Raw genomic sequence first — 11,779 nt, 5'->3', positions numbered from 1 at the left:
AGAGCAACCAGTCCCCCCAACCACTAAGCCATCTCTCCAGCCCCCATTCTGAGTCTTATCTGCCCCTGTGAGGTATAACACAGCAGGGCCTCACAGACTTCCTCAATAGAAAACTGAAAACTGAAGTCAGAGTCAGGCAAGGGACCCAAGTCACAGGACCAGGAACCAAGTCTGCCACCTTACTTAAGTCAACAGATCCAGCCTAGTATTGCTTAAGGCCCCAAGCCACCACCCAGCTGGCTACAGTTCTGTAGAAAGAGACAGAAAAAGGATACAGGGCTGACCACTGGGTGAGGTGGGCAAGTCTGAGTTTCATGCTGAGTCCCTCACAGGAACCCCAAATAACTGGTGGGACACCCCCACCATCTGCTCAGTGAATCACAGCTTGCTAACTCCTGTGCTGGTTCCATCAAGGTCTGACTGCACCAGGACCTCTCAACTCACGCACAGTGACCCAGTGCATGCCTCCACTATACGGTTAAGGGAGGGCCAAGGCACGCCACTGTTGGGGACCCCAGACAGGCCTCTAAGGAGTCCTGCCATCATAAAAATAGGGACACAGTGGTAGCAAGAGTGGCAGGCCTCCACATCAGCCCTAAAGGGGCTGGCTGTGGGCCCTATGGTAGTCGTAGCAAGGGGCCAGACAACTTTATAGCATACCTGTGCTCTGAAGCACTCAGGGTGGAGACAAAGGTGGGAAGAATGCATCCTCCTCAGATGGGAAAGGTCAGCAGAGTCATCTCTAACCTTCTCTGACAGGGCTGACACCCTTAGGCCAGCCTGGGCTCAAGAGTCCCTAGGTGTTAACCACTTTGACTATGCCCGACTCAAACCTGTGAGGAACGAGTTCTTGTCCTTGTTCCTGGCAGGATGGAATGGAGGCCCCCCAGTACCTCCCTGAGTCGCTAGCTATCAGGGACCCCACGGTCCCCAAGGACTGTATGGGCTTGTCCTGGCACCCTGAGTCACACTCAAATAGAGCCTCAGGGGTTGGGGATTTAGCTCAGTGGTAGAGGGCTTACCTAGGAAGTGCAAGGCCCTGGGTTCGGTCCCCAGCTCCGAAAAAAAAAGAAAAAAAAAAAGAAAAAAAAAAGAAAAAAAATAGAGCCTTAGGGTGTCCTCTCAGGTCAAGGCGGCCAGTCATGCAAAGTATCCCAGAGAAAGGGCTAAGGGAATCTGCAGGCCTATGCCCTTTCAGGAAGTCCCCCACTCAGTCTACATGGTGGTATAGAAGCAGATCGAGTTGCCATCAGAGAAGCCAGGATGAGAGTTGGTCCATGGGAAGGGTGGGAGGTATGGTCCCTGGGCTCTTCCTGCTGTATCCACAGTGAGCTAACTACAAAGAAGGGGAGCACAGGGAGGGGGATGGGAAAAGGGATAGGTGAGTGGATGCAAGCACAATGGATGGGTGGGGGATTATCAGAATGAGTGGCTGGGTGGGACGGGAAGGCTGGGTGGGTATCTGTGGGTGTCTGCATGCCAGTACCTGTGCCCCTGTCTGCAAGAGTCTATAAGCTCCCACATCCAGATACCTACATATTTGAGGGTTATATGGGGCTTAGTAGGAACCCAGCCCCATGTCTGGTTATGTCTAACTCCTGGCTCTCCAGGCTTGCAACGTGACTTAATGAGGGATGTTGATTTAATTATCGTGCATCCAAAATTGTCAGTTGATTCCCTGAGACTGTGGGTGGATCTCTATGTCTTTCTGCTTGGTTTTGTGTGTGTGTGTGTGTGTGTGTGTGTGTGTGTGTGTATGGTGTGTGTGTGCATGAAGTATGTATAGATATGGTATACGTGTGTATTTATGACTGTGGTATGTATGTCTATGTGTATCTGTGTAAGGTACATTCATGGATGTGTGTGGAGAGGTGTGTGTTCTTGGCTACTGATTTGGTCTGTGGATCTTATCTACGCGTCTCATGTTCGGTGGCCTTGGTCTGATCTGGGTGTTCATCGCACGCTCCAGATGTCTGTTCCGAGGTCGCCCTGTGTCCAGCAGGGGGCGCTCCCGGCAACCTTAGTTCCCGGACCGACAACCCTGGAGTCCGCCCCGCCCCGCCCGGGCCCGCCCGGTCGCCCTGGGCTATAAGTTCGCGCCGCGAGGCTGTCCCGCAGCACCGCACTGGTGATCCGCGCCCGAGTGTCCCGCTGCGTCCGAGCTGTCGCCGCTAGCTTGGCCATGGCCGAGGGTGAGTGCCTGAGCCGCGGGGAGGTAGAGTCGGGAGCAGGCTGGACTATCTCCAAGTCCCCAGAGCAGAGCGACAGGTGGGCCATTGGAAGGCACCTTGCTGGCCCTGAGTTGTTGGCCTCAGTTTGCCCCCACTTCAAGGCATAGCTGTTAATTCTGCCCTGGATGAGGTGAAAATGCTACCCCGAAGGTTTACTGGGAAGGGTGAGGTACTGTCTTCGTTCTCCCAATACTTAGTTAGCTGGGTCCGTGCTGCGTGCCAGGTACAGAGGAGCCACTCAGGGATGCTGACCGGAACGGGCACTTGGCTTTCCTCAGAGCCTGGAAAGAAGTACAACTTTCCTGGCTGATTCTGTGGTCTCAAATCGAAGTGACATTCCAGCATCTGGTGGAGCACCGCGGGAGCCAGGCCTGCCTGTTCTTTCAGGTCCTCTTGAGCCCTGGTGTTCTCCAAGTTCAGATCTTGACCACTTGTTGAAGTTCGGAGTTCCCTGCTCTAAGTTAGGGACAGTCGCTCCAGCCTTGGTACAAGCACAGGGCTGAGCAGAATGGAAAGGGTCCAGGGTCCTGTTCATTTCCTGCCTGCTTCCCTCCTGGAGGGTGTGCTCACATGTGTGCATCTGTGCATGGGCAGCACATGGAATCACATGGGTCAGGACTTGTACAATGGAGGAGGTTCCTAACGCTGCCAGACCAGCTAGCTATTAGGTCAAGTCCATTCAGGGATGGCATTTGCCTGCACTGTGACCTCAGGGAAGGAACTTGGGGCAAGAGAAGGGATGTGACAAGGGACCAGAAGCAAATAGGGAAATTCCAGAGTTAGCCCTGCTGTGAGACCTTGGGTCACTCCTTTATCTGAAATCTCAACAGGCCGTGTGATATGTCAGCCAAGGGTCTGCTTATCCCCAAGGCGGTTTCCCTTCCCTATCTCCAAAATCTGAGGGATCTCAGAGATACACCAGGCTGCTTACTGTGTTGGGGTTTCCTCCAGCAAAGGCTGTTGAGTTCTGTGATTCTGAACCCTGGCTAATGCACCCTTCAGGCTGTGGGTGGGGCACTGCATCCTGCCTCCCCAGGCCAGGGGATGGTTGACACCAGGGTTTCTAGAAAAATGGCCTCTTTCCTGCCTGAGCCTTCTGACATTGAAGATTTTGTGGGTCTGTCCAGCCTCCACTGCCGTGCTATCAACCTCTTTGCTGAGATGTCGCTGGTCATTACCAGGGCAACCTACTGAGTCTTGCTACAAACCAAAAAGGCACCTGCTATAGGACCAGGATCACAGACATTTCATTCGAGGTGGTTTCTGGAGAAGCCTTCTGCACCTCCAGGATGGTTTCCCTCGATTTGGAAACCTTGCACAGCAGGAGGCCCAGCATCTAGGCTGGATGACTTTGGGCCCCAGTCCCTGCCCTGGGCCTCAGTCGGACCACATGTCCTGCACTGGCCACATCTCTGAAAGTCTTGTGCCTACTCTCCACCAGAAGGACTCCCTAGTTCTGACCATGAGCCTCTTCAGACCGGGACCCCACGCCACCCCCACCTGTCACCTAGTGCTTGCCCAGGTCCTCAGCTCTTCCTGGAACTGAAAATAGGATTTCCACAGCACAAGGCTCTCTCCTGGGCTGGGGCCCGTCTCGACTTCATAGCACTCTCTGAGGTTCGAGGGTAGGAACACTTGCCTAGGATCACAAAAGCAACATAGGATGAAAACATAGGTCAAAATACTCCCAAACTGTCATTTTAAAACCTTTTATTTTGGAGAATATTGGGCGACCATAAAGTAGGGAGGAATAGCGTGATAAACTCCTCTGCCCTCGCTATCCACTTACTTCTGCCTCCTACCCTGTGCTGTTCTTGGGAAGAAAATCCCATGTCCTACCAGCTGTGAGCCTATCAACACATGCATCAAAAATAAGGACCCTCCTCAGAGACAAGTCAGCAGAATCCCCCAGCTCTCCTCTCTGTCACCAGTTCAATTCCTAGAAAGCTGCCTGTCCCCTGCTCACTGTAAATGTTTAAAAATCATCTTGTGAGATGGGTCTTAAAAACAGCCGCACATCACAACTGGCAGAACACCCTCCGCTTCCCATCACAGGGTCTCCTTTCAAACTTCTAGGGCTTTTTCCCTCTTGCATTTGATATGTGAAGGAAACCAGATTTTCCTGAAGGCCCCCCAGACTGAATTTTGTTAGCTGTGCCTGGTTCCGTCCTTTAGCCTGATCCTTAGTCTATGGTATTTCCAGGATGGTGGCTGTCTTCAGGCTGGAGAAAATGGAGTTTAAAGCCAGGCTGGGCTACATAGTAAGATCCTGCATGGAAAAGGGGAAGGAGGGGAAAGGAAGGGAAGGGAATAGGAGGGAAGAGAAGAGGAGGGCAGAGGAGGAGAGGAGAGGGGAGAAGAGGAGAGTAGGGGAGGGAGGAGCGGGAGAGAGGGGAAGGGAGGCGAGGGGAGGGGAAAGTTATTTGGTTCTGGTAGCAAGTGTTGAGTGCCTTCAGCAGATGCCAGCCCTGTGTAAATCAAAGTCAACGCTCTTGATGGCTGTGACCCTGTGTGGTCTGTGCAGACCAGGAGTATGGGCATTAAGTGCCCTGTCGTGCTTCACACACAGCAATTTATTTAAGGCTTGTCATGGCCCTCTAAGATGGGTTCTGGAAACTGAGGCCCAAGAAACTTGAATCGCTGGGGATCACATGACTGGGTCATGGCAGAGGTCTCTCCCATTGCAAGTAGGAGCTTATGATTAAAAGCCCTGTCAATATTTAGCCTTGCCAGACCCCTGCAAGCCTGGGAAGCTATGGGTTGAAACGGTGAGGGCTGTGCTTCTAGAGGGGAGAAAGTGTCACCAGGGTCTAAAGAATGTCACAGAGGGTACAGAGCCCCGCCTGCAGCAAGTAGGATTGTATCGCCCAAGATCACCGTCCGCTGAGAGAGATGCCACAGTGGCTTATGCCTGCCTCTGTCTCTGTCTCCGTAGAGCTGAACCTGGAGAGGTGCGATTTGGAGATACAGGCCAATGGCCGTGATCACCACACGGCCGACCTGTGCCAACAGAAACTGGTGCTGCGGCGAGGCCAGCGCTTCCGGCTGACACTGTACTTCGAGGGCCGTGGCTATGAGGCCAGCGTGGACAGACTTACATTTGGTGCCGTGACCGGTGGGTACCTTTGATTCCCTCTGTGTCCTACTCCAGGACAGATGAATTCCCACTTCCCTGCGTGACTCCCCTCATCCTGTGGGAATCTCAGCTGTCATTAGCCCCATTTCACAGATGAGAAACTGAGACTCAGAACCAAAGAGGGAGGGGCCACTTGAGGCTCTGCAAGCCCATGTGTACTGGGTTGCTGCTTCCCACAACTTCCTGCCTTGGAGTTTCATCAAGATCTTCCCTAATCTTTCCCATGACAAACAACTTTCCCATCTCTTCTAACCAGGGCTCCCAAGAGCCCACCAGGCCGCTGGGATCTGACCTAAACCAGCTCTGGGTGGTTTGGGAAAGTTCAGTTGACTGGAGGTGAGCTGGACTGCTGACATACTGTGTGACGTTGAGTTGGTCACTTAGCCTCTCTGAGCCTGAGTTTCATCAGCAATTCACACTGGAGGCTTCAGTAAGAAGGCCCTGGAAATGTCCTGTAGGTATTGGTGGCTGTTGCTTGTGATATCACTCCAGGGGCTCCAGAGATGGGTGAAGGGGTGTTGGACCCTGTCCACCCTATTCCCAATCCCTTTGGTTGACTGTTCTAGGAAGTGGCCTTGAAAGCCAAATCAGTTGTCTAGCTTCTGGTAGGAACCACTCCCTCAGGGTCAGCAAGGGGCCACCTGGCTGGGATTCTGGCCCAGGGGTGTAAAAGGCCAGCTTTCTTTGGTCTTCAGGGGTAGAAAGACTGATAAGCAGGAGTTGCCGCCCCAGCCCAGCTGAGGCCCTTTCTATCTGAGGGACATTGATAAGCTTATCTTGGAGCCCACAGGCTGCCAGGATGTCCCCTCCATCCTCTCCTCCTCCCTCCTCATCCACAAAGGCAGGCACTACCCAGGGACACCCCACACCCTCACCTGTAGGCCCCTTTCTATCACTCCAAAAGTCCTCGCCAGTGTCTGGCCTTCCAGCCTCTGTGGAGTGGAAGGCTGCTAGTGTTTGATTGTGCAGGGCTGGGTCATGCTTGGAAAGGTGGAGCAGTCCACATACCCACCCTGATGCCTCAGTGGGGAAGCATAGTGGGCTCCCATTTTTCAGACAGGGAGACTGAGGTAAGGTTGCTCAGATGGTAAAGTCAAACACTCAGTGGGTCACATGGGTGGCTAGAGGCACAGTCGGCTTCAGTTCCTGACCCAGCTGTGAGTTGAGGCTCTCTGTCACTTAACCCCATATCTACCTGAGTGCCTACCTGGCCTCGGTGCACCGCCCTGTGACAAGGTGACAGGTGAGATGGCAGCCCGAGCAGCCTGTGGGCACCCACATTCTCTCTCCTCCCTGACACAGCCTCTTCTTCCTTCTTGTACACGGTCTGGGCAGTGTAGCCAAGGTACTTAGCATCCGGAGCTCAGTGCTGGGAGGGATGTTGACCTCCTGACCCACAAAGTTAATCTCTGCTCACCAGTCCCCTGGGTCACTTCCGTCTGTAGGCAGTCGTGGTTTCCCTGTCCGCTATCCAAGACCCTCCCGGGTTCCGGGGAAGCCTGAGGGACAATACCAGGAAGCCAGGCTCCCACCAGGCCAAGCCTGGCTGGGGACCTCCTCCTCCTTTAGAACTCTCTCCTTTATGCTCAGCCTGTCCTCTACCACTTCAGGGAAACTGAGGCCCAGAGAAGGGAGAGAGTTGGTCAAGCCACTCAATGAAGGGCTTTGTGTTCCCACCCTGGCTGCTTATTTTTCCGTAGGCAGTTTGGGGTCTGGTGGGCTCCGTAGCAGGCTCAGGCCACAGTGCACAAACAGCCCTTGTTAAGAATGAAGGCCTCTCCCCTGTTGGAGGGTGGAGAGGCATGAGAAGAAGCCAGCCCGAGGGGGTGAAGGGAGCCGCTGTGAGACTAATTGAGGGTGTTACCCTGGAAGCTTCCCTTATCCCAGCCCAGCCTGTCACCATGGTCTGGACGGTGCCAAGACCCCTTGGGGCTCTGGAGTTACATGGGTCTAAAGTGACCATCATGGGGTGCCTTAGGCTTCACCAAAGCTACCTTGAAGAACCACAGCCAGGAACTTTGCAAAACCAACCACGCAAGCAGCGGTGGGACCAGGGGGATAGTGTGTCCTTGCCTGTCCCCTAATAAGCCCTCTTGGAAGAAAGGAATGTGTGTGTGTGTGTGTGTGTGTGTGTGTGTGTGTGTGTGTGTGTGTGTGTGTGTATGTCCCCGTGGGCATGTGTGAACATGAATACATGTGCTCCCAGATGGAAAGGTGGGGCCATCCGTTTTCTGATCAGCCCTAGGGATTACCATCAACAGACAGTGGCATGGGACCTGGCCCAGGCAGGTGATCGAGTGACCAGATCATTGATCATCCGAACAGGGACACTTCTGAGAAGGGAAGAGCAATAGTTACAACTGTGCTGGGGCTGCAGGCATAATTATTACTGACCTGCCTCACCCACCTCTCACCAGCCTTATTCCCTTTGCCTCAGTTTCCACATTTGTGAAGTTATTTCATTGCCATAAAAGTATCCGTCTGTGTCGCAGCCCTCAAAGCCTGCTATCTGGCCTAAGAACTCAGATGTCTCATGACCCTTAGAGGGGGCATGTCAGAGACTAGTCCCTACTATAAATGGTTTCCACAGGCCCTCAGTGAACCTCCCCAGTTGTGCCAGAAGGCAGTGGTGAGAATAATAGGTCATGGTAACTATTTATTGAACACTTAGTGTGCAACAGGCTTGCCTTCTTAAAGCTTCTCAAAGCTTCTTGACAAGTTTAAACAAAATGACTTCATTCTACAGACGAATGCAGGCTTAGAGAAACAAAGTTTCTTGTTACAAGGTTTCAAACTTGGGAATGAACTTTCTAGGGCCTGTGGTTCAAGCCTGTTTCTTTGAGGAAGATACTGTGTGTCAGAGAGGCCTAGGGTCTTGGCTTAGGTGCGCCATTCTCTTGACTTCCAGAGCTGGCTAGCTCCTTTCCAAATGTCAGCTCTGGAAGTCAGGGAGGGTTTGAATGCCTCCAACTCAGGGCCTGGCACCCAGACGGGCTCTTGAGGCCTATGTCATGCTTATTAGCTCACGGTTATATTTGGGCCCTGGGTGCAGTGGGGCTGGCCGACAGGGAGGAGGGGTGGGGACTGGGAGGGAGTCCCTCAGTGAGCAGGCCCCAGTATTGTCAGCAGCGGATGGCAGAGCCACAGGGAGGGCGTGAAGAAATAAAAATAAACTGTCAGGCTGCCTCCCAGCTAGCCAGAATGCTCCTCTGTGTTTTTTGCTCTCTGCTCAAAGCCAAAGCAACCAGCCCTGCCCTCCTGTGACTCAGACCTGCCTGCTTGGGCCAGGCCACCCCTGACCTGGAAGAGGTCTGTGCAGACCATGACATAGGATGTCACCCACCAAGAAGCAGCATCTTTTGAAATGGAGCCGTGTAGAGGCCCCTGGGTCTTGAGAACGCAGAGACCCAGGGTGTCTTATGAGCCTTCCTCTCTAGGCCTCATCTTTCTACTCCCCGGCAGTTAAAGGGAAGTCCAAGAGTCAGAGCCCCCTGTAAGGTGTATGGGCTGTAGGGAAATGATTACTGTCATGTGTCGTCTGTGGGATTAGAATCCATAGCCAGAGGGTCCCCCGTAAACCAATGCCCCCCACCAGCCTATAGCCAGGATCTCAGATGTCCAGGTCCCTCCTACACTGAGGGTGTAGCTATGGGGAGGGACAGAGATATGCAAGTGAGGGCTTCAGATAGAACTGAAGTCCTTGGCAATGTCTGCCTTTCATCTTGCCGGTGTCATAGACAGGCATGCTGAACCTATCCAAAGTAAGGTCACCTCAGATCTGAGGCAGACGACTGAGGCTCTTCCGAGCTGTACAGTCCTCTTTCTGGGGACTTCACCATTAGCCTGTGGCTACTTCACCAATGAGGAAACAGGTTTAGGGAGATGGAGCCTCTTGGCCGAGCTCCTCCAGTGCTCGGAGGCAGAACTAGGCCTCGATCTCACTCACAGCTGTGCCATCTCTCCCCTGCAGGCCCAGATCCCAGTGAAGAGGCAGGGACCAAGGCCCGCTTCTCACTGTCTGACGATGTGGAGGAGGGATCCTGGTCAGCCTCTGTGCTGAACCAACAGGACAATGTCCTCTCGCTGCAGCTCTGCACCCCAGCCAATGCTCCTGTTGGCCAGTACCGCCTCAGCCTGGAGACTTCTACTGGCTACCAAGGCTCCAGTTTCATGCTGGGCCACTTCATCCTGCTCTTCAATGCCTGGTGCCCAGGTGAGCTGTTTTCTATCTATCTATGGGGGGTGGGGAGCATCAGGAACCAATAGTGGGGGTATAAACAAGCATTGGATAGGGCACCCTCAAAATAAAGATTCTGTTGACATCCCAGTTTATAGACAAGGAAGCCAGGTGACTCATCTGGTACCAAAGGATACACTCCTGGCCTGGGGCCTGTGAGTTCCTACGGCACCAGGTGTCTAAGTCCACTTGGCTGGTATCCCATAGACTGGTTAAAAACATGGCTGACAATTCTGGGGATTTGGAGGTTCAAGATCAAGACCAAAGAGGTCACACCCAGTGAGGATCTTCTTGTTGTGACCCAACATGGGGAGATGCATCATGTGGCGAGAGAGGGCAAGAGGGCCAAACCCTTCTTTAGCCACCCCAACCTCTAGTTTAGTAAGCAGTTAGAACAGGAGTCCGTCCATTCATCCGGTCCCTCCTCCGAACACCCTTACAATGCAAGAACACTGTGGGCACAAGGAGGTGTTGTGCGTCAGGAGTCCCTGTTAGGGGAGAGGTACCCAGCTTATGGCCTGGGCCACTGTGTTCATTCTCGACACAAGGCTTTGATTTAAACTCATGCAGGTTGGCTTAAGAACAGGAAACTGAGTGAGGTACAACAGGGCCCAGAGTCTGACTCATAGCTACCTCCTTACACAGCTGGTGGGGACGTGTCAGCATCTGTGATGCTCAGACAGGAAATTGAGACTCAGAGGTTAAGAGGCTCTTGGAAGCTCCTCCAGTTATCCAGGGGACAGTGGCAGAGCGAGAGGGGACAGATGGAGAAAGCTCAGGCCAGCTTGAGTTTTAGGGGGAGGAGGCCAAGCTGGGGTGCACTTCCCGGACTCAGTTTCTCCATCTCATTCACACACACTCAGTCTTCCTCTGACCCGGTGAAGCAGGAGAGGACCCTGGGGCTGTCCAGCCTGGGAATTCAGCGGCCTTTCAGGCTAGCCCTGAGTCTGGCCTCTCTGCTTTCAGGCAAACCCTTTCCTGGATCGTGGCTTGTTTTCTTTTCTTCTCTATTTGGGGACATTTTATGATATACTTGATAGAGAGGCTTTTAAAATTCTTCTGGTGTGCCTACTTTGGTTTTTATTTCTAATTCTAACAGATGCCGGAAGACCCTTTTTTTTTAAATCTTTTTATTTTATGTGTTTATTTTTGAGGCAGGTTCTCGTCTAATTCAGGTTGCTGCCAACTCATCGTGGAGGTGAGGATGAACTTGAGCTTTTGATCCTCCTGACTCCACATGAAACTAAAACTATACCCCTCACCCCATTTTGTGGGGCTGGAGAGATGGCTCAGTGGTTAAGAGCACTGGCTACTTGTCCAAAAGAACAGGGTTGATTCCCCGCACCCACGTGGTCGATAACAACCATCTGTACCTCCATTTCCAGATGATCTAATGCCCTCTTCTGATCTGACTTCCTTGGTGGTGCACATACACACATGCCAGCAAAACACACACACACTCACACACACATACACACACTCACACACTCATTCACACACACACTCACACACACCCTCATACACATACACACTCATTCACACACACTCACACACACACACCCTCACCCTCATACACATACGCACTCATTCACACACAAACTCATTCACTCACACACACTCACACACACTCACACACACATACGCACTCATTCACACACACACTCATTCACACACACACTCATTCACACACACACACACACACACACACTCCTTTTTTTAAATCTGAACATGGACTCTACTGGGAACTCTATTATCTGCAGTCTTGGGTTAATCTCAGCTCTATCTGTATACACCTGGAGAAACTGGTCCATCACTCTTGAAAATTGCTATTTCCAAAATGATTGCTAGCAAACATGAAAGGCCAGGCCTATAAGCCTAATACTTGAAGGCCGAGGCTGAAGGATTGTGCATTCAATGCCAGACTAGGCAACTGGGCAACCCTGTCTCAAAAAAAAAAAGAAAGAAAGAAAGAAAGAAAGAAAGGAAGGAAGGAAGGAAGGAAGAAAAGTAAAGAGAAGGCTTGGGGATGGAGCTCGGTGGTTAGTGTTTGCTTAGCTGCTTGAAGGCCTTAGTTCAATCACCAGCACTGAAACCAACAAAACCACAGACGGCCATAGTCCAATTGGCTGATGTCTGGCTTCTCCTGCAATCATCTTCAGATCTGTGAGCAATGCT

The 11,779-nt window shown here is 52.4% G+C and overlaps 1 protein-coding gene across 1 annotated transcript in view; it reads left to right on the top strand.

Annotated features, from left to right (window-relative positions):
- The first annotated feature begins 2,126 nt into the window (after positions 1-2,126).
- Positions 2,127-11,779, top strand: part of Tgm2 (transglutaminase 2) — a 28,941-nt gene continuing 19,288 nt past the window's right edge. The window contains 3 exon segments of the mRNA NM_019386.3: positions 2,127-2,192; positions 5,167-5,346; positions 9,338-9,580. Coding sequence (NP_062259.3) covers positions 2,183-2,192; positions 5,167-5,346; positions 9,338-9,580 — 433 coding nt within the window. The 5' untranslated portion in view covers positions 2,127-2,182.

Source organism: Rattus norvegicus, chromosome 3, assembly GCF_021556685.1.
Source record: "Rattus norvegicus strain SHRSP/BbbUtx chromosome 3, alternate assembly SHRSP_T2T, whole genome shotgun sequence".
Lineage (NCBI taxonomy): Eukaryota > Metazoa > Chordata > Mammalia > Rodentia > Muridae > Rattus > Rattus norvegicus.
This window is presented reverse-complemented; position numbering and strand designations above follow the sequence as displayed.